This window comes from Oncorhynchus clarkii, chromosome 12, assembly GCF_045791955.1.
Source record: "Oncorhynchus clarkii lewisi isolate Uvic-CL-2024 chromosome 12, UVic_Ocla_1.0, whole genome shotgun sequence".
NCBI classification, from domain to species: Eukaryota; Metazoa; Chordata; class Actinopteri; order Salmoniformes; family Salmonidae; genus Oncorhynchus; species Oncorhynchus clarkii.
The window spans coordinates 39823171-39849024 of record NC_092158.1 but is presented as its reverse complement, the minus strand read 5'-3'; the positions used below and the strand labels follow the sequence as shown (position 1 = coordinate 39849024).

Here is a 25854-nt window from a genome sequence, read left to right as displayed (position 1 = left end):
TAAGATGCGCTACCCAGCCTATATATATAAAACAATATATAGTGGGTATAACATTTAAGATATGACGTTGTTCTAAAGATACAAATTCAATATAGTTTATACACGGGTTGTCTTTGTTGAAATATGGTTACCATGATGACATGATCCTGTGTAAGAGGTTTCACCCTCAAAACAACAGTTTACCTTTATTACTTTTTTCAAATTCAATGTATTTTCAATGTAGATTCCACATCACAATATTTTGAGAAATTACGTTGAAACAACCTTGACTCATCCAGTTTGTGCCCAGGAGCCTACATGTGACCAGATGAATTAGGAGGAGACATGCAGTCTATTGTCATGTATTCAGCCCCACACTAGAGTTGATGCATAGTATTATTATTTTTGTACAATTTATTTGCACTGAAGCTACCTTGCTTTGATCCAGGCGGTAGAGATTCCGTGATGTAACTGTGCCCTCTTGCCTGCGCACCGCCCCTCTCCCTCAGTCCGCATTTGGTTCTGCAAAAGGAATTGACGGGTGCTGTTTGGAAAATCGGTCTGTCTTTAAGGATTACTGAAGCCAAAAAACGAGACTTCTTGAAGACGAAAAGGTTGCTTTACTATTCCTAGCACTGTCTGAGTCAACTGAGACAACTTCGCATGCTCTCCATTGGTAGCCTAGTTATGTATCCTTATCCTGGCGTTGAAATAAGGAAATGGAGAACTCAGTTGATGTCTTCCCGAGTCGATTAAACAAGGTGGACATTACATGGGAAGGACATATAGTCGTTATTCACTAATCATCATAACTGCAGTGCCCGTGCGTCATCGAAGACAGGTTTCTGGTGGTTATGGCAGCTAACACTCTGGAATGAAGTGTGAAAAATAACATTGCAGGCGCAGGTAACTTCAAATTGATATGCTGTAAAACATCTACATCATGGATGTCTTTAAATGTGTCTTGGGCATGGATGTTGTAGTTATTCGACAAGTTGAATAGTTGGATAGCCTACACATTGCCATTACGCACGAATATTTTCGCGTCCAATTCTTTACAAACGTTAACAGTATGCTATAGTGTTTATATGGGTTTGTTTTCGTTAATGAAAATATTAAAATGAGCCTTTTATTTACGCAAATGAATAGGCCTACACCTTCGCACCGATGAGGTATAGCGAATCCAACCAAATCGTCTTTTGATGGTGTGCCTGAACTTGAGAGGTTTTCTGATACTTCAAGGGAGTCTTTTCTGTTTAAACGGGGCGTTCATCCGTGTGATATTTGACAGTCTACATATTCCGGAGTTTACTTGCTCGGTAGAGGGCAACCTGTTTCTCATGCCACCACTTGGAGACTGAAGGGATCCTACCCAAGATTTGACCTCACAGACTCTTTTGAATGAAAAGTAGCCTAGTCGAAGAAAAAGCTTTTCAAATGATTACAGGGCTCTGGTAACTTTAACGTTGTTTACCACCTAAATTGTGTTATGCACAGGCGTCGGAAAGCAATGTTTTGGAGACCAACATTTCGAACATTCAATACATATCAACATGTAGGCTAATGGTTGTAATATTTAATTGGAATTAATTACATGCAACAGGTTGTTTTTAGTGAACATGCAAGTTTCTGCAATCTATAAGGAGACAGGAGAGTGATTATTTTTCACTAGATCGTTCAATAAATTGTAAAAATATGTTACAATATCGTTATGATGTAATTGGTAAGTGCATTTTCTGATTCAAAGATAAAAAGGAAAAATCTACGTTTTGAGGGCGAAGAGGAAGGTGTTCTGTGTTGCAACAGGAATTAATTTACAACAGTCAGAGATGAAGGAAAAGTCCAAGAATGCGGCGAAGACGAGACGAGAGAAAGAAAATGGAGAATTTTATGAACTGGCGAAATTACTGCCTTTACCTTCAGCCATCACCTCACAACTGGATAAGGCTTCAATAATTCGGCTGACAACCAGTTACTTGAAGATGAGAGCCGTGTTTCCGGATGGTAAGTTATGCTACCACTATCAATTATGATTAATCATAATTAGGCCTATGTCTTCAGGAGAAGAGGCACATGTCAGGTTTTAAAACATAATATTAGTCTTTGTATTATACTTTTAACAAATACATATTAGAAAGGGCCAGAAAATATAAGAAAATGTATGCCTTTTCATTGTGTTAATTTTGAAATATATGTACATTTTCGGGGTCATGTAGGTTACCATTGTCACTTCCCCTAGTTAATGTTTCTATGGACAAGGAGAGTGATTTGTCGGAAATGAATCTCCAGTAGAATTTGCCAATTATAAATATCTAAAAGATATGCATGCATCCCACTGAGCACAGACATCAGTTCAACGTCTAGTTGTGATTTACATTTGGATGAGTTGTCAACTAATGTGAATTCAATGTGAAATCAAAAAAATGTCAACATGTTAATGGCTTTATACTAAATGTTGGGTACACAATTACGACAATTACAATTACATTGATGACTTTTTGCAAATCCAACCAATTTTCCATTTTGATTCAACGTCATCACATAGATTTTTTTTGGCCAGGAAACAGCGTTGATTCACCCAGTGTTTGCCCAGTGGGATATGACCATGCATGCCTAAAAGTGCCTTTATAATTGTCACCAACTTTCCTCTTTCCCACCTGGTCATACAATTTAAAAAAATACTCATTTTACAAGTTTGTAACTTCACATTAATAATGTTTCACTGCTATACATGTGGCTCTAGATTAGGAGTTATAATAAATCATCCAATTATGGTCAATAAAAGGAGCACTTCGACAGGCTAAACCTGAGGAAAACAGCCCTCTTCCTCCCTTGGAATTGATCTGTCATCACTCATAAAGTCACAGAAACCTTTAGGCACGGACTAAAAGGGCCACCCGTTAGTTCTGGATAATAGTAGCTAAATGTATGACCATTTCACCATTAAAATATTGTGGAATCTATAAATAATTAACCTGTATAACAATATTACAAAAATAAAAAGTGTAATCCTACATCTATTATAGTCTTGATCATATTTAATTATAGTAATCAAAAATGTGATTGATGTAATTTCAAATATTTGGAAATCAATTAAATTAATATTCTCTTAAATGATTAGGCCAATTCGTTGTTTTTTTATGGAGCAAAATCAGACACTACCCTAAAACAACTAAATAGCATTACTATTGTAATTTAAAATAAACGCAACTATCATGACAAAACAGAAATGGATTTATGAACTAATTAATAAGCTATGAACCTACTTCGAGAAAATGATTATGCTGCCTCTTTCAAAAGTACAGACCATAGGCCTCCGTTTTAAATTACATTAACTTACAGGTTAAATATTATTTAAGCACTCCAAGGTATAGCAAATATGATTAGATAGGATTGTTTAATCTTAATTACAATGTTTCACACGAAATATAGGCCTTCGTTTTAATTAACTGTAGAAATTAACAGTCACTTCAAATTAATAAATAGGCCAAGGCTAGGCCAAACTACAGTCTGCCGTAACATTTTTGTTTTTACTTTCTCGTTTGACATTTTGATTATTCTAACATCAGATGTATTGAATATTTTTGGGGTTTACATGTAATTCACGACATCCTGGTACTGAGAGAGATGTGACCTCCGTCCAACGAGTCTATTAATGGCCACTGTCCCTCACATTGTCAAATCTGTAGGCTTATTTTGCAAGTAACCAATGCTTGATTTGGGGATGACCTCATCGGAGCTGAGTACCGGCACCATCATTTTTCTACTGGTTGAGCGAGCTCCTGTTCCGATTCTAGAATAGTAAATCAAAGTATTGTGGGGCACCTGCACCTAAATATAAACAGTAGGCCTACTGGAACCCAAATAGAGTACCGGCACCTATTTCAGTCCAAGTCAAGCACTGCAAATAACTATTCTGGGGATTCAGAAACTTGGACCCGAGGCAGATTTCAATATGATGCGCAAAAGTTTGTGAAATATAGGCCTATCACCTCACGCAAATTATGCATGTTTATCTCGTGCATTCCATGTGCAAAGTGTGCAAATTACGCAAATATAGGCCTAATTTATTTTAGTTTGAGGCAGTTCTTTTCTTTAAAAAGAGTAATAAACACATTTTTTTCACACCACCTCAAATTGCTTCCATTTATGCCTATAGCGGGGGTGCAAGTGCAACGTCTGTTGCAGCCACTTACGTGATTTGGGTCTACAGATCCGTAAAAGGCCTGTCCTGCACAGCACCTAATCCCGTCTATCAAACCAAGACACAGGGAATTAAATGGATATTGATGGTGAAAAGTATGAAAATATAAGAGTTAAAACTGTGACCTATTAACCCTGAATGTTTGTCCAAAACATATTGTGCAATAGCCACTATTTTGCATATTTTCCCCAGTTTTGCAACTCAGTCAAATCAAAGCACTCAAAGCAAAGTTAAATTGAGAAAATGTAGGGTGCTCAATGCTCATATGTTTTTCTGAGAACCCAGACTATACAGTGCATTTGGAAAGTATTCAGACCCCTTGACTTTTTCACCATTTTATTACATTACAGCCTTTATTAAAATTTTTTCCCCTCATCAATCTACTCACAATACCCCATAATAATGACGAAGCAAAAACAGATTTATAGAAATGTTTGCAAGTTAAAAAAAATTTAAACTACTGAAATATCACATTTACATAAGTATTAAGACCCTTTACTCAGTCATTTGTTGAAGCACCTTTGGCAGCAATTACAGCCCCGTGTCTTCTTGGGATTATGCTACAAGCTTCGCACACCTGTATTTGGGGAGTTTCTCCCATTCTTCTCTGCAAATCCTATTTTCAGGTCTCTCCAGAGATGTTTGATCGGGTTCAAGTCTGGGCTCTGGCTGGACCACTCAAGTACATTCAGAGACTTGTCCTGAAGCCACTCATGCGTTGTCTTGGCTGTGTGCTTAGCATAGTTGTCCTGTTGGAAGGCCTGAGGTCCTGAGCACTCAGGAGCATGTTTTCATCAAGGATCTCTCTGTACTTTGCTCCGTTCATCTATTCCTTGATCCTGAGTCTCCCATTCCCTGCCACTGAAAAACATCCTCACAGCATGATGCTGCCACCACCATGCTTCACCGTAGGGTTTCCTCCAGACGTGACGCTTGGCATTCAGGCCAAAGAATTCAATCTCGGTTTCATCAGACCAGAAAATCTTGTTTCTCATAGTCTGAGAGTCCTTTAGTTGCCTTTTGGTAAACTCCAAGCTGGCTGTCATGTGCCTTTTACTGAGGAGAGGCTCCCGTCTGGCCACTCTACCATAAAGGCCTGATTGGTGGAGTGCTGCAGACATGGTTGTTGGTTGCCTCCCTGACAAAGGCCTCTTCTCCCCCGATTGCTCAGTTTGGCCGGGCGGCCAGCTCTAGGAAGAGTCTTGGTGTTTCCAAACTTCTTCCATTTAAGAATGATGGAGGCCACTGTGTTCTTGGGGACCTTCAATGCCGCAGAGATTTTCTGGTACCCATCCCCAGATCTGTGCATTGACACAATCCTGTCTCGGAGCTCTATAGACAATTCCCTAGACCTCATGGTTTGGTTTTTGCTCTGGCATGCACTGTCAACTGTGGGACCTCATATAGACAGACGTGTGCCTTTCCAAATCATGTCCAATCAATTGAATTTACCACAGGTGAACTCCAATCAAGTTGTAGAAACATCTCAAGGATGATCAATGGAAGTAGGATGCACCGGAGCTCAATTTCGGGTCTTATAGTGAAGGATCTGAATACGTATGTAAATAAGTTATTTCTGTTTTGAATTTTTTATACATTTGCGAACATTTCTAAAAACCTGGTTTCACTTTGTCATTATTGTATGTAGATTGATGAGGAAAATGTTTTATTGAATCCATTTTAGAATAAGGCTGTAACGTAACAAAATGTGGAAAAAGTGAAGGGGTTTGAATACTTTCTGAATACACTGTATATGAAATAAGTGACACTGGCCATTGAGTTCACAGCATATGACAAATTCCACCCTTCTACAAATTAATAAGATGGACAACCTGGCATGCTAATATTCAACTTCATCACACATCATAATACATTTCAAATGTAGGTTTTATATTTTCAGATGACAGTTTCTTTTAAAACATGTTTCACATGTTTATTTTTCTTTTCTTTTTTCTGGTGATTTTGTCAAGTCATAATTTGCAAACAGACTTATTGAGTATAAACACACAAAGGTTCCCACTGAGCACACCATGTCATTTCAACGTGGATATTTGGGAAATATTTGGTTGAGATGTTGATCAATGAGATTAAAACCTATATTCACCCACTCAAAAAGAAAGACAAAAGTTAGTTACATTTCCAATGTGTTATCATTATGTTTCAACCATCTAAAAGCACAACCAAATTCCAATTCTTTGATGTGTTATTCTGGTCACGATTTACATAGCTAGTTTGATAGCTAAGCAAGCCACTTGTAGCTAGACAGTAACTCCTCTAGTATGTGTTGTTGTCATTTCACAGGATTTGTTTTTGGTTACAGTTTAAAGCCGTAACTTTGAGTTTTTGCCGAAAGTCGATCTTTAAAGTAACTGTCCAGTGTTTCCAGATTTGTATGAAATATGACCTTTGATAAATTACAATATGAGTGAAATAGTTTTCCTTCCAAAAAATGGCAATTAAGTGTGTTAAAAAGCAGCTTCTCTGTGTTGGAATGGTGTGGGTGTATACCGGTCATTTAAAATATTAATGCCAGCTCATTACCTCTAGGAGGAAATAGCAAGCATTTTTGAAACGATCTGTTTGAGATACAAGCTTGAAGTGGGGTTTTTGAAGTGTTTTCTTTTTCTTCAATTAATGCTTTGGTCACAAAAATGAGTATAGGATGAGTCAACAACGTTATTTGGGTGTAAGTTAACAATATATGAACTTTTTCACTGGACAGTTACTTTAAAACTGCAACATTTTCTCTCTGCCTCATGGAAAAATGTGAATAATAGCATGAGATGAGCTATAAAACAGCACACTTGTCTTCGTGCCCCATGGCAAAATGTGTAGAATTGCAGGAAATTAGCTTTAAAATGGCAACATTTTCTCTCAGACTCATGACAAAATTTGTAAAATAGCATTATAAAACGGCACTTTATAAAACTGTAAAATGTGTTGAAATGCAGGAAGTTAGCTGTTTCCCCCTCAAAAAAATCAGTCCCCACCTCAAAAAAACATATTTTAATTTTTATGAGGGTTGGAGGGCCTTCCAATTATCCTTCCACTTATACCGTTTTTTCAAAATACCCTTCCATATAACCCCCATAGGACCACTCAAGAGAGACATAATACTGTATGCCATGTCAAACTGTGGAATTGCAGGAAATAGGTTCTTAAAATGTACTACATAAATCTGGGGGCTGAATTTTCTGTTAATACATACACCCCAATTTTGCCTGTGTTTCAACCATTTAAAAGCACAGCAAAGTTCAAATAGGAATACAATAACAGATTGTTTTATGTTCTCCCGATTGGCGCAGTAGTCTAAGGAACTGCATCTCAGTGGCGTCACTACAGACCCTAGTTCAATTCTAGGCTGTATCACAACTGGCTGGGATTGAGCGGCACACAATTGGCCCAGCGTGGTCCAGGTTAGGGTTTGGTCAGGGTAAGCCGTCATTGTAAATAAGAATTTGTTCTTAACTGACATGCCTAGTAAAATAAATTGGAGATTCATGTGTTATATCTGTGCTTCATATAATAGCAGAACCAAATTATTGGGATTGCAGTTGAGACTACATTAAAAATACATGGTGCAAGTGATCAGTGCCATTTGAGTTTCAGCAGATTAATTGTAAAAATCTCCACAGACCTGCAATGGCCTATGCATGCTATTGATGAAATGAAAATACATCTTCATCAATCTACACACAATACTCCACAATGACGAAGCGAAAACAGGTTTTTAGCAAATGTATATAAAATAAAAAACAGAAATACCTTACTTACGTAAGTATCCAGACCCTTTGCAATGAGACTCAAAATTGAGCTCAGGTGCATCCTGTTTCCATTGATCATCCTTAATAAGTTTCTACAACTTGATTGGAGTCCACTTGTGGAAAATTCAATTGATTAGACATGATTTGGAAAGGCACACATCTGTCTATATAAAGGTCCCACAGCTGACAGTGCATATCAGAGCAAATACCAAGCAACGAGGTCGAAGGAATTGTCCGTAGAGCTCTTAGACAGGATGTCTGCAGCATTGAAGGTCCCCAAGAACACTGTGGCCTCCATCATTCTTAAATGGAAGAAGTTTGGAACCACCAAACTGCACTCCATTAATCAGGCCTTGGTGGTAGAGTGGCCAGACAGAAGCCACTCCTCAGTAAAAGGCACATGACACCCCACTTGGAGTTTTCCAAAAGGCACCCAAAGGACTCTCAGATCATGAGAAATAAGATTCTCTGGTCTGACGAAACCAGGGTTGAACTCTTTGGCCTGAATGCCAAGCGTCACGGCTGGAGGAAACCTGGCACCATCCCTACGGTGAAGCATGGTGGTGGCAGCATCATGCTATGGGGATGTTTTTCAGCGGCAGGGACTGAGAGACTAGTCAGGATCGAGGGAAAGATAAACAGAGCAAAGTTCAGAGAGATCCTCAATGAAAACCTGCTCCAGAGCGCTCACGACCTAAGACTGGGGTGAAGGTTCACCTTCCAACAGGACAACGACACTAAGCACACAGTCAAGAACGCGCAGGAATGGCTTCGGGACAAGTCTCTGAATGTCCTTGAGTGGCCCAGCCAGACTCTCCCCATTCAACCTGACAGATCTTGGGAGGATCTGCAGAGAAGAATGGGAGAAACTCCCCAAATACAGGTGTGCCAAGCTTGTAGCATAATACCCAAGAAGACTCGAGGCTGTAATTGCTGCCAAAGGTGCTTCAACAAATTACTGAGTAAAGGGTCTTAATACTTATGTAAATGTGATATTTAATCTTTTTTCTAAAAACTGTTTTAGCTTTGTCATTATGGGGTATTGCGAGTAGATTGATGAGGGAAAACATCAGTTTAATCAATTTTAGAATAAGGCTGTAACGTTACAAAATGTGGAAAAAGTCAAGGGGTCTGAATACTTTCCAAATGCACTGAATATGATAAGAAGAAATGTATAGTTACAGTAACCTCAAAATATGGCCATGGATGTGTTACTCATTTAAAGGGATACTTCAGGATTTGGGTTTATCTTACTCTTCCCCAGAGTAAGATACACTCGTGGATACAATTTTTATGTCCCAGTGTGCAGTTTGAAGGAAGTTGCTAACTAGCATTAGCTCAATTGCTAACTAGCGTTAGCGCAATGACTGGAAGTATATGGTAACTGCTATCATGCAAGTAGATACCATAGACTTCCAGTCACTGTGCTAACACTAGTTAGCATTGGCTAGCGAAACTACCTATAACATCCTTCATACAGTATGCAGACATAAAAATTGTATAATCAAAATGAGTTCATCTAACTCTGGGGAAGTAAATAGTGGGCTTCACTGCCATAATACTGAAGTATCCCATTGTTTAACTTTAGGCTATTTACTGTATTTATAAAGTTATATATCGAACTGTGTTTGGTTGACAGAGCAACCAAATATCAGCATTTAAAGGAGATGTATCTACTCCTTGGATAGTTCCATCTGAACCAATGGATTAATCTCATTCTTCAACTTTTATTTTTGGTTGAGTTGGAGACGTGAATCCAACATATCATTTCTTAACTTGTCAACAAGTTAATAGGCTATTTATTGTATTGCAAAAGTGATATTGAATTGTGTTTAGTTGTCAAAGCAACCAAATATCAACATTTGAAGGAGATGTATCTTCTGCTTGGATAGTTATATCTATGCTACTGATTTAGTCTGGCTTTAATTCTAGTTTGTCTACAAATTAATAATTGATATGTTGAATTCACATCTCCATCTCAACCAAACATATAAGTTAAAGAATAAGACTGAATCAAATAAAACTTTAAATTCACTTTAAATAAAGTTTGATTTGATTTAATCCTATTCTTTAACTTAGATTTTCAGCTGAAATGGAGACGTGAATCCAATATATTAATTATTAGTGATGGAACTATTGAAGCAGAAGATACATCTCCTTCAAACGTTGATATTTGGTTGCGCTGACAACTGAACACAAGTCAACATCACTATATATTGCTAGATTTGATATAAACCAGAGCTTGAAACCCAAGGCCTATTGTATTGTTTATTTTAAGTAAAATTCTGGGTTGAATTGAAACAATAGCTGTTGATGACATTATAAATGCTATATCGGGCTAAATAGCATCATTGAGTGATAAGGTATGGTCACACTTCATTTGCTCTGTTATACCTACCCCATGGAATGACTATTTAGTGAATCTATTTAGTTTTTTAAAAGTGGAGCTCTCTTATCAATCATTCTAACAAAATCACAATAATAGTCAGTAACAAATATAAAGCAACCTGTTTGTGTCCAGTAGGTTGTTTGCATGTCCCAGTGTCCAGCATAATAGACATATAATATCACAGCAAGTGAGAGTGACTGTAGGAAAAATATATCTTGTTCTTAGTGACATAGGGGATTATGGATGTGGGCATGAGCAAATAATGGGATCTGAGTCAAGCACAAACTAAAATAAAATATTTAAATACAGCAAAAGTACTGCATAAGGGTGTGTTTCTGAAATCTACTCTCATATGTGACATCTCCCATTAGTCCAACCTTATACAGGACTGGTGGACATGTGTGCTTGTAGGATTCTGTGCACTCACTTTGCATCAGCTGCAAATACATACACTACTTTCAACCTATGTGATTTAAAACAAATACACACAACATAATGAGACAGGATGGAGCAGCTTGAAATCCTTTAGTATTACCATGGTTCAATATTTCTCAAACCTTTATGAGCAGCATCTCAAGGGACAGTTGTCGTGATTGATGTCCCCTTTAACGCTGGCTGGTGTCCATCTTTTCATTTGGCGTAGAAGACATTGTGTCATTAACCCGTACCATTGAGATTGCAGTATCTGATCAGACCAGTCAAAAAATAATGTAAGGCTATATATTGGGTCCTCTTCATAGTGTCCTCTTCTCCTGGAAGCAGCTCGGTAATGTATTCTACACCTATTGTGTGTTTCATCTACAGGGCTGGGGGAGGCCTGGGGCCAGCCTACCAGAATCAGCCCTCTGGACAACATGGCAAAAGAACTGGGATCCCATCTACTGCAGGTGGGATATTTTTAACACAGATATATGACCCAATATACACAACACAAATATGTAACACAATATTTCAGTACTATATATACACAATATACAGTACCAGTCAAACGTTTGGACACACCTACTCATTCAAGGGTTTTTCTTTATTTTTTATTATTTTCTACATTGTAGAATAATAGTGAAGACATCAAAACTATGAAATAACACATATGGAATCATGTGGTAACCACAAAAGTGTTAAACAAATCAAATTATATTTTATATTTGAGAAAAGTAGCCACCCTTTGCCTTGATGACAGCTTTGCACACTCTTGGCCTTTCCTTCAACAGCTTTAAGGAAAGGCCAAGAGGTTAATGCATTTGAGCCAATATGTTGTGTTGTGAGGTAATGGTGGTATACAGAAGACAGCCTTATTTGTATGGTACTGTATGTATTTAGGACAATTGTAGTGTTCTGAAGAGAAAATGCCATTGATGTTACAATGTTTTTGCTATGGAATTTGTAGTGGATTTCATGCCATGATTAGAGCCAGATGTGATAGAACAGAGTGTGGTTTTTGAAAGACTACAAAATAGTAGGCATAGAAGGCACTCTTAAGCATACGCTTATGCTGATTTATGCACAATGCAATGTCTATATATCTACAAATCTAACTGACCTTCTATGTATGTTATTATCCAAAATGGATGGTATATTTTTGGGTCTAAAACGTTTTGTTCCCCAGACTCTGGACGGCTTCGTATTCGTTGTCGCTTCAGACGGCAAAATCATGTACATCTCTGAGACTGCATCAGTCCACCTCGGCCTATCCCAGGTAAGACATCACTCTGCCTCCATTTTGGTCCTGGGCCATTGCGTATGCCATGAGCTTTGTGTCTGCCTCTCTCAACACAACCAAGGTCAACTAAAGGGCATCTGCCTCCTGAAATGCCTGTTCAACCATTGATTTGACAGTCAGTAAAACAGACTGCAGAATGTTACATAAAGTTTGCCTAAGTTCACCTAGCACAGATAATTGAGAAGGTATAGGGTGGACACAGAATATGATCTGTCAGTCTATTCTAGGTGTTGAGTTATTTTCCTTTGTGCTTGGGCGCTGTTCATTTCACAATTTGTAGGCAGTCCACCCACTCTGCCCAGAGAGGGTGAAAACGGGCTTTGGTGATGAAATTTCACTTTACATTTTACCCAGACAAATATGATTCTTCATGTTCTGAATCTATCAGTGGGGTCTTTCTCTAAAATATCATTACCAATCCAAAAAGTCGGATTCCGTAACCTAATACATCCGATAAGAAGCACCAAGCTCTGTTGAAAGAGTGGTGCCACTTCTCGCAGTGACTTTTGAGGATTTTCATTGTTGTGGTGGTCTTCTGCAAAAAGTGAAATGAACATGGTAGCCGCTTGCGCTCACTTCTCACAGAGATATGCTTGTTTTTCTGATACATTTTTACGAAATAACAGGAATTTTGCATTAATATGAAAAGTGTATACTAAAATATGAAAACAATACATGTCATGTGGTGGTCTTCCCATGAGCCTGTTAGTTTGCCTTACCCACAACATCCAACTTGTTATTTTCCAGATTTTTGACCACTTTGATCTTGGCCATCCTACAAGGGTAAAAACCCCAATAACTTTCGAACAGATTATGATAGAGAAATTTGGTGTGGACCATCAGTTTTTCTTAGCGGAGTATCTACACAATTATACTGAACAAAAATATAAACGCAACATGTAAAGTGTTGGTCCCATGTTTCATGAACTGAAATAAAAGATCCCAGAAATTGTCCATACGCACAAAAAGCTTATTTCTCTCAATTTTTCTGCACAAATGTGTTTACATCCCTGTTAGTGACCTTTCTCCTTTACCAAGATAATCCATCCACCTGACAGGTGTGGCCTATCAAGAATCTGATTAAACAGCATGATCATTACACAGGTGCACCTTGTGCTGAGGACAATAATAGGCCACTCTAAAATATGCAGTTTGTCACACAACACAAAGCCACAGATGTCTCAAGTTTTGAGGATGATTTTACCCGCTTCAGCACTCAGTGGTCCCGTTCTGTGAGCTTGTGTGGCCTACCACTTCGTGGCTGAGCCATTGTTACCCCTAGACGTTTCCACTTCACAATAACAGCTGACAAACTGACTTGTTGGAAAGGTGGCATCCTATGACGGTGCCACTTTGAAAGTCACTGAGCTTTTCAGTAAGGCCATTCAATGTTTGTCTATGGAGATTGCATGGCGGTGTGCTCAATTTTATACATCTGTCAGCAACGGGTGTGGCTGAAATAGCCGAATCCGCTAATTTGAAGGGGTGTCCACATACTTTTGTATGTGTATTTGTATACTGTATTTTATTCTGTTTACCCTGCCTTAACTGAGGTCCAGGCAGTTTGACTGAGAAGCAATGTATCATTGCTGGTTTGGCTTATATATATATTCCATTAGGACAGTGTGATCAGCATTCTTTGCTGCTTGACATGCCCACTTCATCAGTATTGGTGTTCCCCCAGAGAGAGATGCTCTGTCTATCTAACCCACTCTCCACACGTGGACTCCCACTGAATCATCTCATTATTCACACGCAGTGACTGAGAATAGCGAAATGGAGTCAGCGGCAGCCTCCCTCAAAACAGAGGTTTATCCTTAAAGTACTGTCTCTGATGTGTTATACTCTTGGCCTCCACTTTCAGCATACCGTCATTCTATCTGGTTCACTTTCCAAAAGGGTGGAACATAGACATTTGGGGGTGCCCTAGAAGTAGTGGTCCTGACCAAAGCAACAATTTTATGAATCAGTTTTTTTAAATGGAGGTGCCCACATTGATTTTAGTTGAGCTACTTACAGTATAGGGGTGTTCTGCTTACAAAAGTGTCCAGAACCTAAATTATGGAACCGCTGTCATCCTAACACTGCACTCATGTAAAGAGATTGTGTACTGAGCTGTGGATAGCAAACAGAAATGCTGATGTCTTGAATGTACCTCCCCTAAGCAAACTTGGACAGACACATTGACGGCTGTGCTCAGAAAGCAGTCGAGAGAACAGGGGGGCTGAGCAACAGCAATAACTCAATCCAATAAAAACAGCCCAACCACCCACTCTGAATGTAGCACTGCACGCAGACCTGATGTAAATTATGCTTGTGCACACCTGTGTACGCTGTCAAGCTTATTCAAATGGACCATCCATTGTTGTTGATATCTTGTGTGTGTGTGTGTGTGTGTGTGTGTGTGTGTGTGTGTGTGTGTGTGTGTGTGTGTGTGTGTGTGTGTGTGTGTGTTGGAGTGTCAGTGTAGTATGTGTGAGTGTGTGGGTAGAGTTCAGTGAGTGTGCAGGGCCAGTGCAAGTCAGTGTGTGTGTGTGTGTGTGTGTGTTTAGTGTTGTTTTAAAATTAACTGTGAAAGACAAAACAGTATGTTGAGAATGCTTCTGTTTAAACACTGAGGTTAACCCATCTTCCGTTATAAAATCTAGATGCCTGTTAAGTATCAGTAACCCACATATCTTAACTTACATTGGTGCTTTTACACACCAGTGGCGGTCAGCGCCGTTTAAGATGAGGTCCGATTTTTTTTTTTCATGACCATGGCCTTATTTCTATTACATCATATTGTATGGCTCTCATTCACATTCCATTCACCCAGTTCAATGTAACAGCGATAGGTTTAGGCTACTACATGATACTCAAATTTTCCATATACCCATCATAAGGTTACAACCTAGCCTATGAATGAAAGTTAACAACCTCGGTGCACACAGGTCGAGAAACAAATTTGAGGTGACAGACAGTGAGACATGGACAGACAGTGATATTCAATACCGTTTTGCACAATCTTGCCTGCAGTTGCAAACAAGAGTTTATATTGGACAAATTCAGGTATGTTTAGCCCTGTTTTGTGCCGTTTGCTTCCATTTAAGAAATGTTTTTCAACAGAATCAGCGGAATGAATACACCCCTGATCACTCGTAAACACAATTCACTTTCGTAGCAGCCACGTTGTATTCCTTCTCACATCTATGCGCTCTCCTCTCACCTCTTCCCTTCACTTGTGAACTTCAATGCACAACACATCAGCTGTATGTGACCAGGCAGAAAAAACTTTCCAAGCTAAACCACTACGCACAGCCTACATCGTTGTCACCATATTAGCTAAAGTAAAGTTATAGTCAGCATAGCTAATAGCACTAACGTGTTAGTAAACCCACAGTCAGTAAGCAGTTACACTGATGGGCCCCGGTGGTAATAAATTAGTAATACCAAAAGCTTACCTTGACTTGGAAGAGTTCCAGTGTCATGTTGGGAAAGTCATAGCCAGCTAGCTAACATAGCATCCCTCTGTTTGAGCAGGGTGTTTCAGTAGGCTAAATTAACTAGCTGCATTTGCTAGCAAAGTAAGTGAAACTGAAAGTGAAAAAAAGTATGAAATCTATATTTCTGTCTTGCTTCTCCTTCATTTTGGAAGATATTAATTCGTTCAAAAATGTTCAACTATTGTCTTTCTCTCTCTTTAAGTCAACTACTCACCACATTTTATACACAGTAGTGCTAGCAAGCTGTAGCTTATGCTTTCAGTACTAGATGAATTCTCTGATCCTTTGATTGGTTGGACATCATGTCAGTTCATGCTGCAGTTCATGCTGATTGTCACGTTCGTCGTATTGAGGAGACCAAGGCGCAGCGTGATATGAATACATACTTCCTTTAATAAAGAAAGAATACTAAACAAACTAACAAAATAACAAAACTAACGTGACGCTATATAAACCGAGTGCTGACAGGCAACGACACATAGACAATAACCCACAAAACCAAAATGGAAGATGGCAACCTAAATAGGATCCCCAATCAGAGACAACGATAAACAGCTGCCTCTGATTGGGAACTATTTCAGGCCACCATAGACCTACAATAAACCTGGAATAACAAACACCCGTAGATATACAAAAAACCCTAGACAGGGCAAACAAGTATACCCACCCTCGTCACACCCTGACCTGACCAAAATAATACATAAAACATAGAAAACTAAGGTCAGGGCGTGACACTGATAGGCTGGAGGACGTCCTCCGGAAGTTATCATAATTACTGTGTCTATGGAAGGGGGTGAGAAACAAGCGCCTCCTAGGTTTTGTATTGAAGTCAATGTACCCAGAGGAGGACGGAAGCTAGCTGTCCTCCGGCTACACCATGGTGCCACCCGAAAGAATGCTGTTGAGGCTACTGTAGACCTTCTTTGCAAAATAGTGTGTTTTAATCAATTATTTATGATGTGATTAAATTTAGTATAGTTTTATCTAAAAAGGATAGCTTTTTACATTTTTTACAATAAAACATTTTATGAAATTCACTGAGGAGGATGGTCCTCCCCTTTCTCCTCTGAGGAGCCTCCACTGTTACACACATATTTCACTTGTTGCTCCTGAACACCATTTCTGTGACACCAAAAAGCAGAGCAGTCCTCTATGCTCAGTCCCAATGCTCTCTCACTACAAAGCATGGATTACCCGAGCCTAACTGAAGAAACCAATTTGTTGTTGAAGTGGGGAGCAGTGACCCGCTCGCTGAGTGACCCAGCCCCCAAATTTGAGAGGTAAAATAGATCAGAGAGGAGCCTAGACGGTGTTCTGTGTTGTCATGCAAATGATTGGTTCTTTCATAAATTAACCCGAGTGTTTCCTGACATCATCCGCCTTTGAGGCGGAGCTGAAAGTGATGCAGAGATCGATTTTTGTCCCCTTCCTCACTTCCAACACACACACATATGCATGCAGGCACAGGCACTCACACACACACACACTCACATGTACGCACGCGAGCACACACATGTACGCACGCGTGCACACACAAACACACACACACAAAGTCAGTGCCCCCCTTCAATAGGCATTTCTCTTTGATAATGTAATCACTTGTAATGACAGAGTATCATCCTGCTAAATGATCAAAAGACCTCAAAACACCATTCAGAAAGACTGTCTTCTTCACTGTTGTTTTAAGATGGAACCAGAGAAGAAGGCAGACATTTTACGTGTCCCCAACCGATTGTGTTTTCTTGTTTGTTTGTTTGCGTTGTTTATAACTTTTTTTTTCTTATTCTTATCCATATTTTTTTTTAAACTGCGTTGTTGGTTAGTTAGGGGCTCGTAAGTAAACATTTCACTGTAACCTGTTGTATTCGGCGCATGTGACTAATAACATTTGATTTGATTTGTTAGGGGTGACATGTCACTGAAGAAATGATATGCTGGTCTCTAACGTATATAATGCAACTTGTCATCTTCTCAAATTTCAGGCTGATAAAGCTTGATGTGATGTGATTAACCGGTGCCCCCACACATTGACTCTGTACCGGTACCCCCTGTATATAGCCTCCACATTGACTCTGTACCGGTACCCCCTGTATATAGCCTCCACATTGACTCTGTACCATAACACCCTGTATATAGCCTCCACATTGACTCTGTACCCCCTGTATATAGCCTCCACATTGACTCTGTACCGTAACACCCTGTATATAACCTCCACAATGACTCTGTACCGGTACCACCTGTATATAGCCTCCACATTGACTCTGTACCGTAACACCCTGTATATAGCCTCCACATTGACTCTGTACCGGTACCCCCTGTATATAGCCTCCACATTGACTCTGTACCGGTACCCCCTGTATATAGCCTCCACATTGACTCTGTACCGGTACCCCCTGTATATAGCCTCCACATTGACTCTGTACCGGTACCCCCTGTATATAGCCTCCACATTGACTCTGTACCGGTACCCCCTGTATATAGCCTCCACATTGACTCTGTACCGGTACCCCCTGTATATCGCCTCCACATTGACTCTGTACCGGTACCCCCTGTATATGGCCTCCACATTGACTCTGTACCGGTACCCCCTGTATATAGCCTCCACATTGACTCTGTACCGGTACCCCCTGTATATCGCCTCCACATTGACTCTGTACCGGTACCCCCTGTATATAGCCTCCACATTGACTCTGTACCGGTACCCCCTGTATGTAGCCTCGCTATTGGTATTTTACTGCTGCCGTTTAATTATTTGTTATTTTATTTTCTATTTTTTATACATCTATTTTTTACTTAACACTTATTTTTCTTAAAACTTCTTAAGCATGGTTCGTTTAGGGCTTGTAAGTAAGCATTTCACCTGTTGTATTCGGCTCATGTGACAAATAACATTTGATTTGATTGATTTGTTTCTGTCAGGTGGAGCTGACGGGCAACAGTATATTTGAGTACATCCACCAATCAGACCATGATGAGATGACGGCCGTGCTCAGCGCCCATCAGCCCCTCCACCATCACTTCCTGCAAGGTGCCTAACATGCTAGATTCATTCACTCTCCTTTTCTATTTTCTCTTTCTCCTTTTTTCTTCCTCTCTTTCTGTCTTTCTTATTCTTTCTCTGTCTCTGTCTTTCTTTCCATTTCCTTTCCCTTTCTACTTCTGTCTCTCTCTCTCCGAACCAAGTCAGTTGATCACGATTTTCCCTCATGCAAAATGTACTCAACTCTCTGTACGTTTCTAAGTAACAGTGTTGCTACTTCAATGAGGTCTACCTCTACCGTAAGAAGGAAGGCAACTATAACAACATAGTACAAAGTACAATGTGTAGCACCATGATGCATAATACAAGATAATACTCAGGCAGTCTCTCTCTCTCTCTCTCTCTCTCTCTCTCTCTCTCTCTCTCTCTCTCTCAGAGCAGCAGGCAGGTTTTCATTATCTTAGTCTAGGAGCAGCATCTTAAGTTTTATGTGATAACAGCACTCGACATTCTGTGGAGTACCATCTTTGGGGGAGTTTAATAAGACCAAAAGCAGCAGCTACTCTTCCTGGGGTCCACACAAAACATGACATAATACAGAATATTAATAGACAAGAACAGCTCAAGGACATTTAACCAGGGTTTGTGTGTGTGACTGTGGTGGTGAAATGTTTTTATTTTGTCTATGTCTCCTCTCTCTGTCTGTGTCTGTGTCTGTGTCTGTGTCTGTGTGTGTGTGTGTGTGTGTGTGTGTGTGTGTGTGTGTGTGTGTGTGTGTGTGTGTTACAGAGTACGAAATTGAGCGCTCTTTTTTCCTGAGGATGAAGTGTGTATTGGCCAAGCGTAATGCAGGACTGACGTGTGGAGGATATAAGGTACTACTATAATGAAATTAAATATTTGAAATCACATTTCCTAGTTACTGTATTCCATGATAATCTGCGACTCTGGAAGTAGTAAACATGAATATCAATATAAGAGAGAAATATAAGAGAGAAAGTAACTAATTCAAATTAAACACCTACAATTGAAATGTGTCAGTTCAAAACAAATATTTCTTCTTTCTTCTATTTTGAGATTAAAATGTTGTTGTTCAATTGAGGCTATAATGTTATTATAGTGTTATTACAGTGTTAACAAGTTATTTGAAACTGCATATTGTTTGTCTGAGAGTCTCAGCAGCTGCAGCATTTCCACTTGACTCACTCAAATCTCCAACAACAACTACCTCTTCTAAAACCCTCCTCTCTGGATGCAACGGCAATATTCTTCACTCCCTACTTCTTCCCTCTCTTCCCCTCGTCCCCTATAATATACATCGCCTAGCAGATTGCAATTGAGATCTGTTGTAAATTTACAGTTGAAGTCGGAACTTTAGCCAAATATATTTAAAATCAGTTTCACAATTCCTGACATTTGATCAGAGTAAAAATGCCCTCTTAGGTCAGTTAGGAGCACCGCTTTATTTTAAGGATGTGAAATGTCAGAATAATAGTAGAGAGAATTATTTATTTCAGCTTTTATTTCTTTCATCACATTCCCAGTGGGTCAGAAGTTTACATACACTCAATTAGTATTTGGTAGCATTGCCTTTCAATTGTTTAACTTGGGTCAAACGTTTTGGGTAGCCTTCCATAAACTTCCCACAATAAGTTGAATGAATTTTTGCCCATTCCTCCTGACAGAGATGGTGTAACTGAATCAGGTTTGTATGCCTCATTGCTCGCACACTCTTTTTCAGTTCTGCCCACAAATGTTCTATGGGATTGAGGTCAGGGCTTTGTGATGGCCACTCCAATACCTTGACTTTGTTGTCCTTAAGCAATTTCAAACAGTTCTATTTTTGTTTCATCAGGCCAGAGAACATTTCTTCAAAGTACAATCTTTGTACCCATGTGCAGTTGCAAACCTTTGTCGGGCTTTTTTATGGCGGTTTTGGAGCAGTGGCTTCTTCCTTGCTGAGCGGCCTTTCAGGTTATGTCGAGATAGGACTCGTTTTACTGTGGATATAAATACTTTTGTACCTGTTTCCTCCAGCATCTTCACAAGGTTCTTTGCTGTTGTTCTGGGATTGGTTTGAACTTTTCACACCAAAGTACGTGGTACCTTCAGGGGTTTGGAAATTGCTCCCAAGGATGAACCAGACTTCTGGAGGTCTACAATGTTTTTTTCTGAGGTCTTGGCTGATTTCTTTAGATTTTCCCATGATGTCAAGCAAAGAGGCACTGAGTTTGAAGGTAGGCCTTGAAATACATCCACAGGTACACCTCCAATTGACTCAAATTATGTCAATTAGCCTATCAGAAGCTTCTAAAGCCATTACATCATTTTCTGGAATTTTCCAAGCTGTTTAAAGGCACAGTCAACTTAGTGTATGCAAACTTCTGACCCACTGGAATTGTGATACAGTGAATTATAAGTGAAATAATCTGTCTGTAAACAATTGTTGGAAAAATTACTTGTGTCATGCACTAAGTAGATGTCCTAACCGACTTGCCAAAACTATAGTTTGTTAACAAGAAATTTGTGGTGGTTGAAAAGCGAGTTTTAATGACTCCAACCTAAGTGTATGTAATCTTCCGACTTCAACTGTACATTGCCAATAAACAAGCCGTTTATGTTAAGTAGTAGAATAAATCATCTGTGTGAACTGGGCGGCCGCTACTGAATGGCCGGACAAGTATAGGTTAGCAGGAAGTGAGGAAGATAAATAGAGCCATTAGCATCTAGGCACGTGGCTGTTCCAGGGAGGGAGGGCTGGAGGGGAGCAGTGGAGGAGGGGGGAGTGGAGAGGGGCACTTAGTGGGGTGCAGGCTGAGTTTGAGCCTGCTCTTGCTTTCATGGAGTTAGTGAGAGCAAGTTTGCTGCATTACCAACTATGTTGTATCTCAATCTACCGTATCTAACTCTCTGCTCCACCTAAATATGGACACAAAACCACATTCTGGACACATAAGGCAAGGTGTAAAGCCTCTCTGTCTAGCTATATCTATGTCTGTATCTGTATCTATCTCTATATTGCTGTGTAAAGCCCCTCTCATCTCTCTGCTCCGCAGGTGATCCACTGCAGTGGGTATTTGAAGATCCGTCAGTACGTGATGGACATGGCGCTGTTTGACTCGTGTTATCAGATCGTGGGTCTGGTGGCGGTGGGCCACTCCCTGCCTCCCAGTGGTATCACAGAGATCAAGCTCCATAGTAACATGTTCATGTTCAGGGCCAGCCTGGACCTCAAGCTCATCTTCCTGGACTCTAGGTATGGGAGTGAGTGGGCAGCAGCTACTCTTCCTGGGGTCCTGCGAAATTAAGGCAGTTTATACAGTCTCTTATGGCATGTCTTGTGGGGTATGCATGGGTGTCCCAGCTGTGCGCCAGTAGTTCAAACAGACAGCCCAGTGCATTCAACATGTCAATACCTCTCACAAATACAAGTAGTGATGAAGTCAATCTCTCCTCCACTTTGAGCCAGGAGAGATTGATATGCACATTATTAATATTAGCTCTCTGTGTACATCCAAGGGCCAGCCGTGCTGCCCTGTTCTGAGCCAATTGCAATTTTCCTAAGTCCCTCTTTGTAGCACCTGACCATACGACTGAACAGTAGTCCAGGTGCGAAAAAACTATGGCCTGTAGGACCTGCCTTGTTGATAGCGCTGTTAAGAAGGTAGAGCAGAGCTTTATTATGGACAGACTTCTCCCCGTTTTAGCTACTGTTGTATTAATATGAGGGAGGGAGGGAGGGAGGGAGGGAGGGAGGGAGGGAGGGAGGGAGGGAGGGAGGGAGGGAGGGAGGGAGGGAGGGAGGGAGGGAGGGAGGGAGGGGAAAAAACATACCCTATGTAAAATGAGACAGAAAAATATAATTAAAATAAAAAACAAACACAACAAAGGATGTGAACATCATGATTTAAAATGTTTTGCTTTTGACTCCTGAACTCTGGATTCAAGGGTGGCTGAGTTGACGGGACACGAACCCCAGGACCTGATCGAGAAGACACTATACCACCACGTGCACGGCTGTGACGCTTTCCATCTACGCTTCGCTCACCACCTCTGTGAGTCAGTCCCCCTCTGTGGCCACATTGTGACACTTCTAACTAAACAACCCACACTCTCCTTGAGAGGGTTAGGGTTTCTGTAAGTGGCAACTGTGGAGTTTCTCACAGAATATGCATGCAGGTTTAAGAGGAAAATAAAAATAATACAGTATTCATGACTCAAGGTATTCATGAGTATGTCAATGGAGCTGAGCCTTTTGCAGTCACTCTCTCCCAAGCATTCTATGGCTATGTGCACTTCTCTTTCTCTCCCTCAGTCTTTTACCCAGGCACAGTGCAGTCTGGGATTTAATCTCTCACCCCCATCTTTCTCTCTCACCCCTCCCTCTTCTGCAGTGTTGGTGAAAGGGCAGGTCACCACTAAGTACTACCGTATGTTGTCCAAGCACGGGGGCTGGGTGTGGGTGCAGAGCTACGCCACCATCGTCCACAACAGCCGCTCCTCCAGACCCCACTGCATCGTCAGCGTCAACTATGTCCTCACGTGAGTCAACACTTTCACCTTTCGACCTGAGTGGTGCTGTGACAGGTGAATCATGTCCTAAAAAAAAAGTCCTTTTAATAGTCTTGGACATTTTGGGGAAGAAAGTCTGGGTTTGTAAGGTGGTGCACCCGGTGTGTGTGTGTGTTATGCTAATCCAAGCTGTTCTGTGCTGTATGTATATGTCTCGCCACAGGGACGTAGAGTATAAAGATATGCAGCTGTCTCAGGAGCAGAGTCGAGCGGCCAAATCCAGCTTGGTCTTTAAGAGTGGCCCGGCCTCCTCTCAGGACCCCCACAAACAACATAAGGCCAAAGCAGTCAAGATCAAGAGCAAACTCAAAACAGCCCCCTACCCTCAGGTACTACTGCTCCTCACACCGAGTTACTAATACTGTTCATATGCACATACAGTAGCCGATATTATGATGAATAGCTTTTGCCAGTTTGGAAAAAGAGGAGACACTATTCACAATCAGTAACTTTCCTCTTGAAAAGGAAAATATAACAAAGTGACTTGATTCTTTGTCATAGCTCAACAAATGAGCTGTACTCAGCACTGTCTTCATTGCCTGTCGTTGATAGAAAAGAACAACACCACCATAACCTGCTGTCTATTACCTCCACCTCCAGCCCAACATCACCTACCATCCAGACAAGCTGGACTGCTCCCCCAAAGGAGAGGCCTGGAAGGAGAGCCCCCCGTACACCCTGACCCCCTGCCAGGGGCAGAGCTCTGGCCCCTCTGGAGGCCCAGAAGCTGAAGAGGTCCTGTTTAGCATCAGCGCCCCGTATGGCCTCTCCTTCCCCAACCCATATGGGCACCTACCCCACACGGACTCCCAGAGGAGGGTGCGACCCACCCAGGGTTCCTCTTCCGCCTCGCCCTCCCCGGCTTCCCCCAGCCTGGCCGCCCGGCAGCTGCTCAGCTCCCTGCAGGATCGAGGGGGCGAGGAGCGCTGGAGCTGTGCCAATGCCAAAACCCATCCCGGTCACGCCCCGAGGCCCTCTGTTGCATCGTGTGCCATCACCACTGCCACTGCAGCAGCGTATTCCGGTATGGCTCTGGCTCAAAAGCATGGGGAAAGGCGCGCTCCCAATCAGTGCTGAGGAACGCAGAGCTCTTTCCACAAGCTTTTAAATGCACCACTAACTGATATAATCAGTTTACACTAGCAATGCTACATTTAACCAGAAATGGTACACTGTAACTGAAAACTGTAATTGATACGGAAATTTGGGGTATTATCAACAGTCAAATACTGAGAAACATTTTACTGCAGCATACTGTAAATGAGGGTGCATTCTGGGAACATTTGTGGGTGGGGAATGAATTGCTATATTTCAAATGATACTGTAATTCAGTCTCACAGAATACAGTACCGTACCGTATTTTTTGAGCGCCAAAAACCTTTTGACCACTAGTGGATGCATGGTATTATTGTCTCTGGCTCATTAACATATTTTGAGACGTGCCTTGTAAGAGGCTATATTTGTTGCACCATTACTGAAAGTGCTGTACCAATTGAATTGCTATGTGGTAGTAGTGCCCCATCATTTAAAAATGTATAAGGGACAGATTGGTGTGGCAGCAAGTCTTAAACCAGCGACTTACCAAACTTCTAGAGGTGTCTGGCTATAGCCTCTATAGCATTTTAGTCTGAATCTCATGGAGCATTTAATTTCTTCACAGGCCCTACAGCGAGCAGGGGGTACCCCCCCAGCGAACCCCTCCATGGCGTCCTCTCCAGCTGCGCGACCCTGCGCCCTATCAGCAGGTACAAGGAAGAGCCCTACGAGCATCACACACTTGGCCAGAGGAAGACCACAGAGGACCGCCTGCCCTCCCAGTCACAGGCCACAAAAGAGGACAGCAAGCTGCCGTTCAACCGAGACCACCTCCACAAGGTCTCAGAGGGAGGTGGTTGCATAGTAGGGGAGAAGCCTTTGTCCTGTCCTCTGCTGAGTAGCTCTGTGCTAGAGAAGGCGAGCTATAAGCAGTCCGGGTCTCTCCACGGCCTGGGCCAGCCCTTCCCCATGCAGGTGGTGCTGGAGCAGCACAGGAGGCTGTGTATGATGGAGTCCCCCTACAGCCACAGTGCCACTGGCCCCTTGGAGCACACGGACAGCAATTGGGAGCGGAGGACCCCCAAGCTGCTGGAGCCTGAGGCGGGGGAGAGGAGGATGTGGATGGGGGTTGGAGTTGAAGTTGGGGTTGGGATGGGGGTGGGAGTTGAAGTTGGGGTTGGGATGGGGGTGGGAGTTGGGGCAGGCCTGCCGGCCCAGGCTCCGTACATGTCTTTGAACCTCCACCACGTCTTGGCCAAACACAGCTCCTTCCAGGCCCCGCCCTACGCTGCCCTCGGCCATTTGTCGGACAGCTACGGTTACCGTGGTGATGAAATGGGTTCTTATGGCTACAAGAGCCAAAGCCCTGCCTCTGGCTCCTCCCCTGAGACCCACAGGGAGATCCCTCATTACATCGGCACGTCCGTCATCATCACCAACGAGAGGTGACACGGCCTGGGATTGAAGGTCAAGAAGGGACAGACACCCTTAGACTTCAGCCTTTTTGGTCAGAAACAGACCATGACCAAAAGCTGTATCAGTGACTATGTTACTGCGTCAGACATAAGTCAAGTCACTTTCTGGGGACCCCCATTTCTGTTTTTCCCGATGCTTTCTACACAGATAAACCAACGTCAGTAAGGAGCAGCCAGGAATTTCAGGTTTCTTGAATACATTATATTTTTGGCATACAGTTTAGCCAATAGCATATGTAATGCATTGCCAC

The 25854-nt window shown here is 41.4% G+C and overlaps 1 protein-coding gene across 1 annotated transcript; it reads left to right on the top strand.

The window, feature by feature from the left end:
• The first annotated feature begins 1808 nt into the window (after positions 1-1808).
• On the top strand, positions 1809-25577 carry LOC139422030 (single-minded homolog 2-like). The gene is made up of 11 exons (XM_071173172.1): positions 1809-1983; positions 11141-11223; positions 11943-12032; positions 18461-18569; positions 19311-19396; positions 21578-21777; positions 22470-22576; positions 22916-23063; positions 23257-23422; positions 23694-24117; positions 24736-25577. The coding sequence occupies exons 1-11, from the start codon at positions 1809-1811 to the stop codon at positions 25575-25577; spliced, it is 2430 nt and encodes an 809-aa protein (XP_071029273.1).
• The last annotated feature ends 277 nt before the right edge of the window (positions 25578-25854 follow it).

Coding starts and splice junctions, on each gene's coding strand:
- LOC139422030 (XM_071173172.1), top strand. CDS start 1,809: ATGAAGGAAAAGTCCAAGAATGCGGCGAAGACGAGACGAGAGAAAGAA. Junction 18,570..19,310: donor CCACCATCACTTCCTGCAAG/GTGCCTAACATG, acceptor TGTGTGTTACAG/AGTACGAAATTGAGCGCTCT. Junction 24,118..24,735: donor CACTGCAGCAGCGTATTCCG/GTATGGCTCTGG, acceptor AATCTCATGGAG/CATTTAATTTCTTCACAGGC.